This window comes from Bombus huntii, chromosome 1 (assembly GCF_024542735.1).
Source record: "Bombus huntii isolate Logan2020A chromosome 1, iyBomHunt1.1, whole genome shotgun sequence".
Taxonomy (NCBI): domain Eukaryota; kingdom Metazoa; phylum Arthropoda; class Insecta; order Hymenoptera; family Apidae; genus Bombus; species Bombus huntii.
Window position 1 is genome coordinate 7,065,048 of NC_066238.1, and position 17,440 is coordinate 7,082,487.

The 17,440-nt window shown below is 26.0% G+C and overlaps 4 protein-coding genes across 8 annotated transcripts; 2 read left to right on the forward strand and 2 right to left on the reverse strand.

The window, feature by feature from the left end:
* Positions 1–1,666: 1,666 nt before the first annotated feature.
* On the forward strand, positions 1,667–17,040 carry LOC126863421 (peptidyl-prolyl cis-trans isomerase 5). Of its 5 annotated transcripts, none has more exons than XM_050613605.1 (5): positions 1,667–1,919; positions 15,338–15,411; positions 15,746–15,953; positions 16,149–16,333; positions 16,408–17,040. In XM_050613605.1, coding segments are annotated over exons 1-5 (603 nt in total). In that variant the 5' UTR covers positions 1,667–1,918; the 3' UTR covers positions 16,543–17,040. The 5 variants fall into 5 exon arrangements, with proteins under 5 accessions (XP_050469562.1, XP_050469524.1, XP_050469543.1 ...); XM_050613567.1 differs by lacking the exon at positions 1,667–1,919 and adding an exon at positions 14,414–14,514 and having other exon boundaries at positions 15,129–15,411; XM_050613586.1 differs by lacking the exon at positions 1,667–1,919 and adding an exon at positions 14,422–14,440.
* Positions 3,376–6,830, reverse strand: LOC126878380 (CCR4-NOT transcription complex subunit 10). The gene is made up of 10 exons (XM_050641165.1): positions 6,101–6,830; positions 5,696–6,018; positions 5,516–5,622; positions 5,260–5,411; positions 4,977–5,176; positions 4,564–4,855; positions 4,134–4,481; positions 3,923–4,032; positions 3,735–3,813; positions 3,376–3,665 (listed from the first exon to the last, which is right to left on the reverse strand). Exons 1-10 carry the CDS (start codon positions 6,507–6,509, stop codon positions 3,610–3,612), a joined length of 2,076 nt encoding a protein of 691 aa, XP_050497122.1. The 5' UTR covers positions 6,510–6,830; the 3' UTR covers positions 3,376–3,609.
* LOC126878373 (zinc finger protein 595-like) lies at positions 7,598–10,910 on the forward strand. The gene is made up of 5 exons (XM_050641152.1): positions 7,598–7,762; positions 7,816–8,018; positions 8,159–9,281; positions 9,348–9,913; positions 10,005–10,910. The coding sequence occupies exons 2-5, from the start codon at positions 7,959–7,961 to the stop codon at positions 10,608–10,610; spliced, it is 2,355 nt and encodes a 784-aa protein (XP_050497109.1). The 5' UTR covers positions 7,598–7,762; positions 7,816–7,958; the 3' UTR covers positions 10,611–10,910.
* Positions 10,898–14,397, reverse strand: LOC126863390 (peptidyl-prolyl cis-trans isomerase FKBP8-like). The gene is made up of 5 exons (XM_050613489.1): positions 14,241–14,397; positions 13,528–13,836; positions 13,116–13,315; positions 12,746–13,047; positions 10,898–12,667 (listed from the first exon to the last, which is right to left on the reverse strand). The coding sequence occupies exons 1-5, from the start codon at positions 14,268–14,270 to the stop codon at positions 12,360–12,362; spliced, it is 1,149 nt and encodes a 382-aa protein (XP_050469446.1). The 5' UTR covers positions 14,271–14,397; the 3' UTR covers positions 10,898–12,359.
* Positions 17,041–17,440: the final 400 nt, after the last annotated feature.

Sequence of the window (17,440 nt, forward strand, 5' to 3'; positions counted from 1 at the left end):
AACGATCTTTTCTCTCTTACATATGTCCTTGCTGATCTCGGTAATTTAAAAATTTTGAACAATTCAGCAAGGTCCGTTCTTGCTCACAAACTCTCAATTTCAATTCTTAAAAGAAACGGGACGGTGCCAAGATCTCGTATTTCATGAAAATGCGTCACTCATTGTCCTAAGAATTAGTAATCATTATTCGGACGACATGCTGATTTAACCTATGTAACCACTTTCTGTCATGTTGTTCATAAAATATACAAAATATCATACTTTCGACACATTCGTCATTTATTATAGTTGATATAACAGATAGTATGCCTAACGAATGATTTATATGTTGATTACGTAATGGGACAAGGTACATAAAAGAAGTAACATGTGTTAATAAGAATTAATATATTAGTATTTAATAATATGTTTGAAAAGAATTGAGGCATTTTGTGAAATTTTAAATAGATGTTTAGTTAAATAAAATTATACAATAAAAAAGACAATAAATTGCTTCGCGAACTAGACGTATCGTTCGACGTATATAGTATATATACAATGTAATCGAATAAATAAAATCCAATGAAAGATGAAAAGATAGAGGTGGAAGCCAAATAAAAAATTAAACCAAGTTTCTATTAGATTTTATACCTTCTTCAAACATCCAATATTCTACCATTAGTTCTGTCTAAGATACTTGACTATTTGAATTACAAACAAATTAGTAATAAAATAATTGTACATTTAAGAAGTATAAGTCTGGTAAATATCAAGATAATGCCTAGAATTTGCTATCTTCTTAGAAACACCTCATTTTTATTGACCGATTACTTAATACCACGGCTTGCTTTTACGTGTCATCTTTCTTTACCAGCCTGCGATATATAAAAGATATATTTTAAAGATCAAGTGAAGCAAAAAATGTAATAGGATATCGTGCGTCTTCATCGTTCTTAACCTTTAAGGTATTCGACGTAAAAGAACGTTCATGAAAATTTCAGTATAGATAGTCTCATTCACGTGATCCTCATTTTCCTTTTATCAATGCGTTTGCTATTATTCATTACCACTAAGAAATCACGTTAATTAATAATCCCAATAACTGATACAACTTTCTTGTTCTCAGTATACATCTTATTACGGAAATTCATAAGTTACGTAATCAAGTATCTATATAATTACAGAATTAATCCTAAAAATGTTGAATCATTATATTATTAATTTGGTAGATCTATTTTTCACCAACGTTTCGTGCAGTTAAACGTCATAGCAAGCGAGTCGTTTATTTCGTAACTTGAGATCTAAATTAAGATACAAAGTAAACGAATCTTAATCAATCTGTGTCATCAACTTATTTTTACACGTTCTTAGTTAAAAAGGGTCGATAATCTGTTAAACTATCGCTATTTGTCTAAATAAAGAATGTTAATTTTTGTTAACTTGTAAACTTAGGTATTAGCTCGCAGAAAAGTACAAATAGATGCAAAATAATTATATGATTTACTACTACTACTAATATTATTTATGATTATAATATTAAGAACTTTGCTTTAGCACTAATTAAGGATATGATGATTCTTTTACAATTAAAAAAATATTTATTACGTTAATTAAAGTACTATGCAAAAACTAAGCGATCTTTAGAAATATTGTCATTTCATGGTTAGAGGATTTACTTGCATGAAATTTTTCCAATAAATATAGCAAGTATAAACAAGTATTAACGGAGATAGAAAAATCTGGAAAACCGCAGAAGTCGGCAGGGTACCCTACAGTTCTCCAATGTTCGCGACGATTTTCCGGCGCAGAGGGCGGCGATTCCCTGAGGCGATTCTTGGTGTTCGTCGTCTTGTTCTGTTCACTGGAGACGGGAGCAGAACTCGAACTGGGTCAGGGCAGCGCGCCAAATGGTTGGATCAATTTTATTTTAAATTTATCAAGTCCGCTTCGACTCCATGGACACGCGTGATCAGTTCAGATTTCCAGACTGTGCATACCGATTAAAATGGTATCTTGCTTGTGTAACGTGAAGAATAACCAACCACCGAATCGTTTACTAGTTCAATCGATTCTTAGTCTTTTTTTTTTTTTTAATCGAAACCTTATTATTTTCTACCTATGTTTCACGATATTTCGCAAAGATATGTAATTATACTCTTTGTTTGAAAGTTAGAACTATCAATTTTAGTAACTTTTGTTAATTTTATTTCTTAAAAATTCGTTGGCTCATTTTTATACAATATAATTTTCTATTATATTTTTACAAATGAACGAGTCTTAATAACGATAAGTAATCGTGTATCGCGAATTGAAATTATAAGCGGAATGAGAAAAATATCAGCTCAATGTTACTTTAAACCGATTTACGAAAGGAAGTCGCGTAATATGTATATCGCACCTGCAACTAAGGACCTTCCGCTGTCCTTCTTCAATCGAAGAAGCATTGAAATTTCCAGATAAACCTTTAGTGTGATTGTTCTTCAATGCGATGCAATTGAATTGTTTATTCTTCTTTCATTGTTTAACTGTGATTACTCATGTTGAAGCTTCTTTGATTGAGGTCGTATATGTATATCTTTTATCACGATCATATACGTTCATATCTTTACAATTACTTTGATAATCAATTACTACAAAAATTGTTATGAAGATATTAATATGAACATATTATAATTATGGAATCATATTGTAAATAATAAATACTTATTTAACTTAAAATTACTTATTTAACATATTTATTATTTACAATATGATTTTATAACGCAATATGAAATTATCATTAAGTATCAAAAACTCATGTTTAGATTCGTATTATTCACTTGCAAGAAACGATTATTTTTATGTTTATTACGTATATTCAATAGGAAAAAAGAGATAAATCACGTAGAATAATAAACAGCGGAGAACCACTGGAACTATGTGAGTCAGACAGAGTAAGGTCCAGTATAAGGCCCTGGGGTGATTCGCCTAGACGGCCATGACCATATTACAGGCCAGAGGCCCCCAATACCATCCAGTAAACTTCCAATAACAATTGGCGAAATCATTACCGGCAATTCACTTCTTATGTTTATGGCGATAATACTGGAGTCCGTAGACAAATCTGTTCTGACAACTATGTCGAGGGGTTATCTTTATTCTTCATTGTATATTTGAATGTTATCTAGTGTATACCTTTATTATATTTATTATTTCTACTATGAAAATGATTCTAAATAAGTTTAAAATATAAATTTTATTACAGAATAATTTTAGAAAAATATTATGAAACGATGAATTTGTAAATTATATAAATATTAATTACATAAAATAATTGATATTTAAAAAGGGATAAATCATATACTTTCTTGTATTGAGAAAATATTTTTAAAGTATTCTAATATATGTACACATTACTGTTTTCAATACAGTAAATTTTATTTTACAAACATCCTATCGTTTCTTTACCACACAAACTGTTCATTATACTTATGGAAATAAAGCTAATTCATATTTTACATATAAAGGGTACAAAAATTTTACAAATTTTATTAATTATTTACGACGTACTTGAGAAATTCGTAATTTTTTAAGGTATACATTTATTTACAGCTATAGAAAGAAAACTTTACATAAATATAAAATTTACCGTCAACGATACTGTGGACAATGTTGTTTTATTATTGATCTTGAAATATCCGCATGACCTATTGCATAAAAAAATCGTTAATTATATTTTGCGTGATATTATTTATGACCAAAAATACTATTATTACCTAATTGCAATTCTATATATAAAGCTAGCATTATTACATGTATAGGAACATCACAGTCTGGGCCCTTTGACATCCAAACCTAAAACATTTATTAGAAGCATCGATTAATAGGTATATATTATTAAGGTAATTCATTTATAAATTTGTAAGAAATATGCACACATAAATGGCATAAGTTTTTTAATTACCTGTTTTAAAGTTTCTCCAGACTTATCGAGTTCACCACGGATTGCGTAAGCTACGGCTAAGTTATAACGAAGTACAGCAATACCCGTAGGAACTGTCGTCGGATACCACACTATAAAATTAGTAATTATTTTATGTAGTAACCGTTTATACATAAAATTATGATAACTAATAATTTCACAGAAGAATTAAATGATTTAAATAAATTCTCACTTTTTATTGGTTTTGAAATAACCTCATCTGATTTTTCTTTATCTTTATCTTGAGTTTCAGGAATAAGTACAGAAGTACTTAAATCTTGAATATTTTCCGGTTTCAGATATTCAATGGCTTCGCTAATTTTGTCCATAAATATCAAACTTTCTGCTGCGTAAAGATTTCCTAACATTCTATATGCACCAGGTAATTTATTAGTATTTAGTAATGCTTTAGCATGTTCAAGTGCAATAACATAATCACCAAGACATAAGCATACATAAGCACTTGCAGCCAGAACGCTAATTTTTAAATTTAACGCTTCAACGGTAGTAGTTTGAGACATTAAAGTTGAATGTTGAGAGCCTAAAATATTTTTGATACAAATATATATAACAATCAGACTTATGAATATTTATATTTTTAAATACATAGATTATTTAAATACCTAAATTATGACCGGCTGTTAATGATAAAGGTACTGTTTGTGGAGCAGTAATTGGTGTAATTGGTACATTAAGTTCATTGTTATTTGGTAATAAAAATAACGCATTCTTTAAACACAGAGAAGCGAATTCTAATGTTAATTGTGGTATAGCGGAAGGAAAACCTTCAGGATGATACTTTATATCTTTGGAAAGAGAAGAAGCTAAAATAATCTTTCTATAAATTCCAGTACCAACAACTTTTTGTACTAGATCTTTTCTTCGTTTTGGAATATTAAAATCAACTTCATTTGTCTGAAAAAATAATAAATAAAAATAGTATAATAGCAAACGAAAGGGTAGAAGATATTTAGTTTCTCTTGAAATACTGTGTGACGATCTAACTAACAATCTAACATATAATATATATATTTACCGGTTTATGACAATAAATACAACACTCAGCAATTCTCAGCCATAATTTAGGATTATTATGAAGCTTTTGTGCAGCTTCCATGAAACAATCGAAAGCAAGCGATGCATGTCCTGCATGTAAAAGTGATACACCAAGACTATACATTAATTCATAATGTTTATTTCCACCAAGCGTACACAGTGGTCGTGAAGATAAAGGATCTATATAAAAACAAATTTCTAAAATTATTATTTCCAATATTTTTACATAAAAAGACTATAGAGTAAAAATTGATTATAATTACCATTATCTTTTACTTGTACGCTTTCTAGAGCACATTTATTTTCATGTAAAGCCTTTCGTAAGTAGAAACTTGCTAAATTTGGTTTACCCATAGCAAGATGTAAACATGCCATATTATTGTAATATAACACAGCAGAAGATTCTCCACAAGTCCTAAAAACCAAAAACATTAAAACAGTTACAATTACAATTACAATTACAGTTACAATTACAAAAAAATGTTTCCATTGTGTAATATAGTAATATAATCATCATACTTAAAATCTAAATTCTCTGATGTTACAGAATTCAATAATTTAATGGCTTTCTTGTAATTGCCTCTTAAATACTCAAGATTAGCTTTTAAAAATACAGTTGATATATTCTGAAAGTAAAAGAAATTAAATACAAAATATAACACATAATACAATAATGTAATTTTTAAAAATATATCTTACTACAGGTGTACCCAAAGAAACTAATGTCTTCCATTCCCTTTTACATAATTTCAATTGATGCATCATAAGGTATATTCTAGCTTTACATTTTAATAATTTTAGTTTAAATGCATCTGTAACTATATCAACTTCTCTTTTTGGTTCCTTCTGTTCTTTTATGGATTTTATTATACCTTCTTTGTCAACAGATGAAATTTTGGAATTATCTGTGGATATAAGTTGACTTTCTATGTAATTAATTAGAGATAACGCTGCATCTGGTTGTTCCGTTACTATATGTAATTCTATTAAAAGAAGGCACACTTTATGTGCCAGTGATTCCTCTAAAAAAAAACAATGCATATTTGTAGGATTTTATATTATTAACTTAAAAGCTATCATGAAATTTGTTATCTTATTACTTACCCATAGGTTCTATGAAAGCAAATAATCTATTCATAATTTGAATTGCAGCATTATATTGTTTTGTGTGATATAATAAAACTGCTTGATTGTATCTCATAACACATTTCTCAATATCATCTATGGTTTCAGTGGAATCAATTGTAGACATTTGGCCACATATTGCATTCAAACTTTTTCTTAATAATTCTGTTTTCTTTAAATCATTTTTGTAACATTCTACCACAACTTTATTATGCATTACTTTCAAGTCTTTGGGTCTTAAGGTCTCTAATTTGTTTAAATATGACAGACAGTTAGCATATGCTCCTTTTTGAAATTCAGATAGTGCATTTTGAGCCAATTCACGTTCTTGTTCAGTTATAACTCCAGGACCGATATCTTTATTCTGTATTTCAGATGTTTCACCCATTTTTATTTATAGCACAGTAATATTTATATTATATCGTAAAATCCTATACACACAATGTTTACACTTAGTGATTTAGATTAAATAATCTTTTACATCTCCACATTTGACATTTATAAAGGTTAAAATTGTAGCAAAAGATTAAAAGATATTCTTATTCTCGAATAATACTTTAAAAATAAAAATTGTTGACTATGTGTGTATGTATAATGTTAAAACAGTCTTTAATAAAAAATAATTACTAATTTATTTTAAATAAATCTTTCTAACAACAACTTTTCATATTGACATTATTATTTTGCTGAAAGATGCCGCCACAAGTTAAAATCTCCTAGGACTTGAAACTAATTAGGTGAAATGTATTTAGCGGGAAATATAATATATATTATGATAAAATGATTATAAATATGTACTCTATCTTAAATAATTAAATCAAAACATTTAATGATAAAAAGATATAAAAACAATCAAATTATTAAATTGCTTTTATATTGGTTAATGTTTTAAATAAACTTTTTAAGCATAAAAAGCTCTTTCTGCTTTTGAAAATATCAGTTGAAGCTTGTTTATTCTTGGAAAAATGTCTTATTTGTTTTAATAATAATAATAACTAAAATTAATCTTTAAGTAAACTTTAATTTATAATTTTTTTCTGAATTAAAAATTGTAGTAAATTTTTTAATATATTATTTCAAGTATTTCTAAGCTTCTAATTATAATAATTAAACAACAATGTAATATATTTTTTAAATCAAATATGTTATAATATCTAATAATAGTACAATAAATTTATATATAATTATATATGTACGTGTATTTATAAATTATATGTATTTTTATTACGTCTTTATACTATAAATAAAAAATATGTAAAAATTTAGTACTACTAATTTTATTTCAATTTATTTCTATAGTATTATCTTCCCTAGATTAGATACAAATGCTAATAATTCGTAGTTTTGAATTAAAATATAATACATATGTATACGAAATATAATAACGCTCATATATATACAAATAAGTATGTATATATTTTTAATACACGTATATCTCATTTAATTCTTAGCGGTATAACGATTGTGTTCTAAAAAATACCACAATTAATAGATTTGTATTTAAAGATCAATGAGAATAATAGTACAATAAAAATCGTTATGTCCGATGGACCATGATTGTCAATTTGAAAAACACGGTGCATATTAAAATACTATAAACAAAAAAATGTATTTATATGTAATTATAAATTATACAATAAGGTAAATAGATGTACTTAAACTAAGATTATTTTTTTCATTTATAATTTTTTTAGGTTATATTTAAGTGCAATTATGTTATAAACATCATGGAATGTTTAATTAATTTTAGTTTTGGCTTAAAAATTATCCTATAGTTGTCAAATATACGAAATATCATATGCGGGGCTCATTATTATTGTTTAAAATAATTTGAACAATGTCAGATATCAAATATCAACAATCAAAAATATTATCACAACATTCAGTTGAAGATCAGGTAAAATTTCTTAAGCAAACAATATTTTATTAGAAAATAGAAATATAATTTGTAATCAGTAAATTTATTAAATAATTTTATTAAGGAAGGAATAATTAATAATGAATATAAATATAATAGATTAAACATTTTTTTATTAGGATAATTCAATACTACAGGTAGTACAAAAATCTCCTTCAGAAATTAACGAGGTTAATGTCGTTGATTATTTACAAGATTGTGTAAATAAACTTTTAACTAAAGATTCAGGAATACATTTATCTTCTACACCAATATATAATTCAAATATTGAGTCACAATTGAAAAACAAAAATGATTATAAAAATAGTATCGAATTTGATTTTATAAAAATTGAAAACATTTTTTTACAAAATATACCAAATTCTCAAAATGAATTGAGATTTAAATGCATAGAGCAAAATCATTTAAAAATGAAAAATGAATCTGCAGAATCTATAACTCATTTAGATGAAAAGAATACTAATAGTATTAAATTAATAAAAATGAATAATGCAATTGATACAGAAGATGTAAAAAGTAACAATATTCCTGTTAAAATAAAAAAGGCTTTTGTACTTGAGAAAAATGTTTTTACTCAAGTTAAAGATAAATCGTATAACTTAGAAGTTAAGAATGAAAATTTGAATGATGAAAATAATGATCCTGAAACTAAATTTATAACATCAAATAATCAGAGTAAAATTAAAATCAATAATCTAGTTATGTTAAATAAACAAGTTAAAACATGTAGTCAATGTTCAATGACATTTAGATACAAAAGACATTTAGATCGGCATCTGGAAGGTCATCAAAAAAATAATTGTTCTCACTGCAGTGCAAAATTTGCCAGGCGTAAACACCTTGATATACACTTATTTCGTTCACATGGTGAAAGAGTAACAAAATATCCACATTTTTGTGATGTATGTTCCCGTAGTTTTCCTAAACGTATTTTATTAAATCGTCATCGTGCAAAACACAACTATGAAAACGGCAAAGTTTGTTCAGATTGTGGAGAAATGTTGAAAGCAGAAGAAGATGATAAGGAACACAAAGAAAATCATTGCACACGAAAACAATTTAAGTGTAAAAGATGTTTACAAACATTTAGTATTGAACAGACATATATAGCTCATATCCAAAATCATGATAATTATAAATGTCCAAAGTGTGATGTCACTTTTGCCTCCAAAAAGAAGGTGCATGAACATTGTAAAATGGTGCATTCTTCAAAATTGAATCATGATAAAATATCAAATAACGGTAAGTTTTTAAAAATAGAATAAGAAAATATATATTCATAATTTATAAAAACTTACTATTTTATAGGTATTTACTTTTGTACTGACTGCAGGCATACTTTTTTAAAAAAGGATGATTATTCTCGTCATTTAGATTCTACATTACATCTTAATAAAGTAAACAGGGAAATATTCCAAAGAGACATTTTTACATGCCTAATTTGTTCTAAGAAATTAATTTCACAAAGAGCTCTCGATCAACATGTTAGACGTATACATAAAGAAGAAAAAAGATTTACATGCAATATATATGGTTGTACATTTCAGTGTGCAAGAAAATCAGACTTGGATAGACATAGACAATTACATGTAGAACAAAGAAATGTTGTATGTGAACAATGTGGTAAAACTTTTACTAGTGTTAGTATTCTTAATGATCATGTTCTCTATATACACAATAAGGAAAGACAATTTATATGTGAAGAATGTGGTAAAGCATTTAAACGAAATAGTTTATTAAAAAGACATAAATTATCTCATCAACAATATCGGCCATTTGTTTGTATGCAATGCAATACTGCTTTCAAGAGATCCCATCATCTTTCTCGTCATATGGAAACTTGTCATAGAATTACACTTGAGAAGAAAAAGAAGGTGAATTTAACTCTACATTTATATTTTACTTTTTAATCATTTATGTAATTTAACAAAGATGCACAATTAAAATATAATAAAAATTCAACAGGTTGTAAAACTTATGAAAACAGAAGATGGTCATCTTGTTCCAGTACCAGAGAAACCAAAAAAGCTTAAACCTAAAAAATTAAAAATGAAAGCAGGATCTAATAAAATCTTATTGTCAGATGACAAATCTGTTACTTTTCAAAACGTGGATATTAATAACAAATATTCTGATTCATATTTGGAAGCACAAACATTGCTTAATTCTAATGACTTATGTGAAAATTCACCATTGCCATTAGAACTTACAAATGTATTATCGAACACAGATTTTGCCCCTCAGGTTCTTTCATTAGTAGATATTAATGCAGAACAAATTGTGACTGTAGAAGTTACTACTCCAAAAACATTAATAATGAATGATCTTGTAGATCAATTTGAAATAAATTGTAATGAAATATTGAATCTAACAAATTATCAAGATTTAGAACTTCAGTATGGAATTTCAAATACAGATCAAAATTTGTATGATCATATAAATTATTCTGAATTATCATTAGGAACTGTTGAAGGAACATCATTTTTTGTGGATTCGAATATTAACAAACTAGATACTTTACCAATAGAAAATTATTTGAATCAATCGTTTCCATCGTTTTTAAATTTTTAATCATATTACATAATATGTATTAATATAAAATATCTAGCTTATAAGCTAAAAAACCTTTTCTATATCTCTATCATTACTTGAATTTATAGATACAAAATTTTATTAACATGAATTATAAATATGTATTAAAAGTATGTAAAACTGCCTAAAATTATTTTAAGCATAATTAAAATGTTTAATAAGTGATCAACAAAAATGTGATATATTTTGTAATACTTAGATTTTATCAAAATTTATCATGCATTTAATAAGTATAGTAAGTAATAAGTATAAATAAAATTGTATAGTAATCTTTCTAGATTTTTTGTTTATAGTTGTTTTTATTAATATATATAATATAATATATAAATGCCATGAATATGTTATTCTTTTTGCTTAAAAATATACATTTTAATGAATATAACTAATGTTTATTTTTATTATTTATTAGAGACATGGACAACTCATGCTAGTTATCATGATGGGAAAATTATAAAACAGGGTATGCACAGTCTCATACACCCTTATCAAATTTGATTAATTTCAGATGAGCTCACATGAGCTCGCCATAAAAACATTTTGTGACATGCCAAATCAGTTTTTTATAAGTATAAATCATTATTTCCCAAAGTATGATATAATAAAGTTATATATATATATAATAAAGTTATATCTAAAGATATATTTATTTTTTCCAATTTTATTAGTGCTAATTTACTTAATTAGTGCCATTCAATAAATAATGCTTTGTTATAATTTGGATATCTGAGTTTTTTATTGCAACAGCAAGTTTCTAAAAGTAGAAAGTATTAACAAATTTTGTGACATTTCCCTACTCACTTGATTATTGCTTCATTTCATGTCATTTTAATTATTGAGTATACCAAATGACATACTTATAGATCTATTGTTCATAGTGAAGATTCTTTCATATGGGCAACAGTTATCCAAACCTAATTTACTATATTAATATAAGATAGTATATGAGATCTAAATAATAATAGAAAAAATTGAAATAATAAAAATATATCATAAATACGTATTTAAGTGGTATTTGAATATGCCCAAAAATATTAATGCAATTAAATTATTATTAATATAAAACACAAGTGTAAAATATATTGTACATATTCATTTAAATCATATACACTTTTTCACATAAATGTTTGAATTTATATATCTCGTACATATTTATTTCTCACGTTATTTATATTCTTTTCAACACACCATCATTGTACGTCATTTTAAAAATTGCTATAAAATAATAATAAGGAAAAGAATTCTATAGTATTTCTTATTTCATTATTAATATTAAGATAAATAAATAATTAATATGAGTAAGATTATGAGAATCTTCCTCTTATTAATTACGTTCGTAAATGCAAAAAGTTCATGTTGACATATATGTCAACGAAGTTTACACATTTAGAATATGTATGTAATTACTCAAATATAGTCTTACCCTTTTTTAGCACCCCGTATATTGTAAATATCCAATTGAAAAGACTGACTATATTTTTGTATGCTAATTTTTGTTGCAAAATTTACAGACATAATATATAATACAAGATTTGAACAAAATTTAAATAAAATTTTATTAATAGTATGATCTTTTCTTTTGATTTGTTCGTATATTATTAAAGTTATCAAATTTTTACTTGTTTTTATACTTATATCTTTTAGTTTGAAGTCTATGATACTTAATTATATATATTTATACTTATTTAGCTTAGACAATGTGTTTCATTTAAATTTTCTTCTAAATTTTTTTCACGAAACAAATCTATATAAAAATACGCTTAAAATTGCTGCAGTTGCTCCACCAATTAAACTCCATGTAAGCTTTGATGAATTTTTACTTTTTTGTTCTTTTGTATTTTTTTGATAATTATTGTCATTTTTATGTGCTCCTAACATTTTACGATACAGATTTTTTTCATGCTGAGCGTCCTTAGCATTCTTCTCTTTTAAAATAGCTAATTCCGACTGAATAGCCTTTGTTTCTGGCTCCAATTTTGCTGCTTGAAGCAATGTTTGATATGCTAATGCATGTTCTCCTTTATAATGCAAAATTTTTCCTAAAAAAAATGTAATATGCTTAATATACAAAACTTACTATTATATGTATATATAAAATGGCACGTGTACAATATTACCTTTCCTAAAGAGTGCTTTTACATTTTGAGGTTGACAACTTAGAACACTTTCTACACTTTTCAATGCTGCATCATAAGCTTGTGTTTTCATTTGTGCAGCTGCTAGATTATTATATACTTTCATACGATCCTCCAGTAAAGCCTGTAATTCTGCATCAGTAGTAGTATCTTCCATTTCATTTTGGTAAGATGTACGACTTTCTGTTGGTAACAAAAATTCTAATGCTCTCCGATAACACTGAATCGCAAGTGTTGGTTCATTACGAGTAAACCACCAATTGCCCCGTTCCCGTTTTTTATTGCTTTAAAAGAAGTGAAAATATGCAATCAATTATAATATCAAATATCAACAATCATAAAAAATAATTACCCAATTTCTTTTCGCTGATTGACATGGAGTGTTTCTGTTTCTTCTTCTAATTCACTGGACTTTAATTCAACTGTATATAAAATAGTGGCATTTGGTGGAATATTTGGTTCTTTTCCTAGAGAACCATAAGCAAACCTTGGATCAATCTCAATTTCAGCAACTTCATTTACATCCATTAATGCAATTGCTAAATCTAATCCCTACAATTGAACAATGTAATAACAAACATTATTGATACTACTATATTAAGTAAAATTTTTTTATTGGAAAATTAATAATAATTATGTTACTCATAATCTAATAAAATATAAGTAGTATTATAGCAGATTAATCAATATAACTTTTCTGAAATACAATTTAAAAAATACATTTATAAAACTGAGATTTACAAAATAAAGATATCACTCAATACCTGAATCACTTCAACATCACCTAATTGAATTTTGAGGTCTTCATATTCTTCAACCGTCGTACCATCTTTTAATTTACCAATAATTTTTAAAGTACAAATATCAGATCTATTTGGTCGTGTTCCATTTTTCCCACTTTTTATAACTTTCTTTTTAAGCTGTCCATTTCCTAAGATATCTATCCACTCTTCAGGTGGATGTTCATTTAAAACTGCTTTTGTCATTGGTTCATTTGGGTTTATATCAAAGTTTAATCCTTCTTTAATGAAATCAGCTTGACTCGTCCCTGGTTGAATAGATTCATCTTCCATCTTCAAAATCCACAAAGTCCAACAAATTATTCACTTGTTATAGACATAAAAATTAATGAGTTTTTAAAAGATTGTATTGAAACAGTAAATCACTATAGCAATATTAAGAAATTAAGAATTCATTCTATTATAGATATAGAAATAAATTTTAATCTCAATAAAATGTTCATTAATTTTTAATTCGCAATACCAAATATGTCATAATCATTAAAAATAAGAACATTAAATTATAAGAAATGTTAAACGCATATAATAAATAAACAATATAAACAATCGAAAAATGCACACTCATTCGATGAAACGAAAAAATTTTAAGCAGAAATAATAATATTAACATTATTAATTCTTGTTATGCGATAACGTAATACGAGTTTAAACTGACTTTTATTTAAAAAGATACGTACCTTGTTATTTTCAAAGGTTTCAATAATCATTAGAAATGCTAAGAAATAATATTCAACTTGTGTTTATTTGCAGAACACGCGATACTGATTAACTTCACTGATTACTTGAAATGAGCACTACTAGAATATCGAAAGTATTTAATCGATAATCGAACTTTTATCGACTTCCTTAAGCCAGTTGATTACGTAAATATGTATGTGTATGTATCTTTGTGCTTATTAGAAGAAACAAACGTGATTTAATTGCTTAATTCAACTAGAATAAATTTATCAAGTAAATGCTTCCGCTTTATAATTAATTCTGATACATATGTAATAACCGAAAATTAAATTAATCCCTAATTTTGATTGGTAGTAAAACTGATTATCAAGATCATATAATGTTCTTATCCTGTGTTTGTTTAACAATCTAAAATTCCCTGCAATTTTATTAAAACAGAAATAAATTTATAAAACTACTAAATCATAAAATCAGTCCTTTCTCCCTCTCTTTCTTTTGGGTTTAGATACTATACATACATATGTATATACTATATGTACATATATAAGCAACAGAATAAATTAGCGAAGTGTTGCATAAAATATGTTTGTAACACCAGAGATCATTTTGTGTCATATCAATGCGTAAAACTTTCAATCTCCTATATATCTTTAGATCGAGATATCTATAGACTGTAGATTGTAAGTTTTAAAATCTTATTATTGTGGTAAATAATTTTTATTTTCAACTACATTGAAACGAACATGTATTTTTATATAAGATATTCTATAATTATTGCTCAAATATTGATAACAGTTGCTAAATAAATACTAAAATCATATTATATCATATCATATCAATCTGTTTCAATCTTTTTATCAACTAATAACATATTTACCAATTCTCAGTTGTAGTTTATATTACATGCAAGGTGAATGGAACCAATCGAATGATCCCACATTTCTAACATATACGCATGCGCATGGGATCCACGTTCGACTATATATTGTATATGTACCACTCTGACAAAGTGTATAGTTGTTAAGAAGTCTTTATCCTGTTAATTCCCATTCAATTTTAAAATTCTTTTTATTAATAATGAAATCGCTTTTATTAGTGGGAGTCGTGTTAGCGACCTTTTGTTCAAGTAGTAACGCTGACGATAAAAAAGGCCCAAAAGTTACAGATAAGGTAAATAAATGAAATGTACTAATATAAAACATCAGACTTGTTAACAAAGAATTTATTTTCGAACAAAGTAGATAAAAATAAAACTAAATAAACTAAATGTGACTCATTGTTGAAAAATAATCGCTTTTCTTATTTTCAAATTAAATAATATACCTTCGATTTATATATATTTTGATTTATTTTTTACATTCATATGTTAGAAAATTTTTTAAATTAAGTTCGTAATTAGGATATACAATTTAAGGATATACAATAGAAACAATAGTTTTTACAAGTCTATGAAATTTTAAGAAAATAATTAAATCTATAGCTATACATACATATTTATACATAGGTATGGTTTGACATTAATATTGATGGTAAATATGAAGGAAGAATTGAGATTGGGCTGTTTGGAAAAACAGTTCCAAAGACTGTCCAGAACTTCATTGCATTAGCAAAAAAACCTCAAGGAGAAGGATATAAGGGTAGTAAATTTCATAGAGTCATTCGTGAATTTATGATTCAAGGAGGAGATTTTACAAAAGGAGATGGAACTGGAGGTTTGATATCATCATATTATTTATTACTAGTTTGAAAATTGATGTATTACATCTTATTTAGTATAAAATTAAGATTTAATAAATCCTTTAAATTTTATTACATAAAATGACACATAGCTCAAGGTTTTTATAGTACTTAAAATATTAGACAATTATTAATAATTACATTTAATTTTATTAAATTTTTTTTATTAGGTCGCAGTATTTATGGAGCTCGTTTTGAAGATGAAAATTTCAAATTGAAACATTATGGTGCTGGATGGTTGTCTATGGCAAATGCTGGAAAAGATACCAATGGATCACAGTTCTTTATTACTGTGAAACAAACTCCTTGGCTTGATGGTAGACATGTCGTATTTGGCAAAATAATTAAGGGAATGGTATGTCATTTTCTTTACATAATCTGTTGGATTACATAACTTATTAAGTATCTATCATGAAAATAATTTTACAGGACGTAGTAAGAAAAATTGAAAATGTAAATACTGATACTCGAGATAGACCAACAAAAGATGTTGTAATTGCTGATTGTGGTGCAGAAGTAGTAGCAGAACCTTTCAGTGTATCAAAGGAAAGTGCTACTGATTAAACATATTCTTATTTTTATGATGATGGAAACTAACCATTTATGGCTCTTATGTATTAAAAGAACAAGCTTATTTAGTTTAATATGTTCATAATTTCATATACACTAAAAATTCATAAAGTGTAATATTTACTAATTTTGTATAAAAATCATTTAGATATTGTTTACATAATTGCTCAAAAAATTATTCACAAACCTTATTGTAATATACTTATCTAAAATACATTTTAACAATTATGATCAATCATTAAAAAAATACGTAAAATAAGAATTTGTTCTTAACAATTTTAATTGTAGAACAGTTAAGTGAAATGCATATTTATAAGTAGAAATTTCTTAAACAAATAGAGTTGGAAAATCACAAAATCGTATGAAACCATCTTGTAATCCATTATCTTATTCCAATTTTTATAAAACTATATACATACATATGCTAAAATGCGCAATAAATTTTATATACTTATAATCACATTTTTTCAAATAAATAATATAACTACTTTAGTGATGCATTTTATTCGTTTTCCTTTCATGCCTATTTTTATTCAATACAAATATAAATAACATAGTACAATTGAATACAACAAAATTATGTGAAATATAAATTGTATATATTATAAATCTACATATATATGCATAGGTATACTGTTTTAATTCAATGCAGTACATATATATGTAGTATGATATAGTACGAACAGGTATAAACAATATTAAGCCTTTCACTTCAAAGTTCATGACATTCTCATAAGTAAGAATTCTTCATTTATTTTTTATAAAATACATACTGACTACGTAAATGAAAGTTAGTTAAATAATTTCTGAAGAAACTTTATTATATGTACCTATATGTACATATGTTAATCATGCAATTATATATGTTAATTAATTTTTGTAATTACTAATT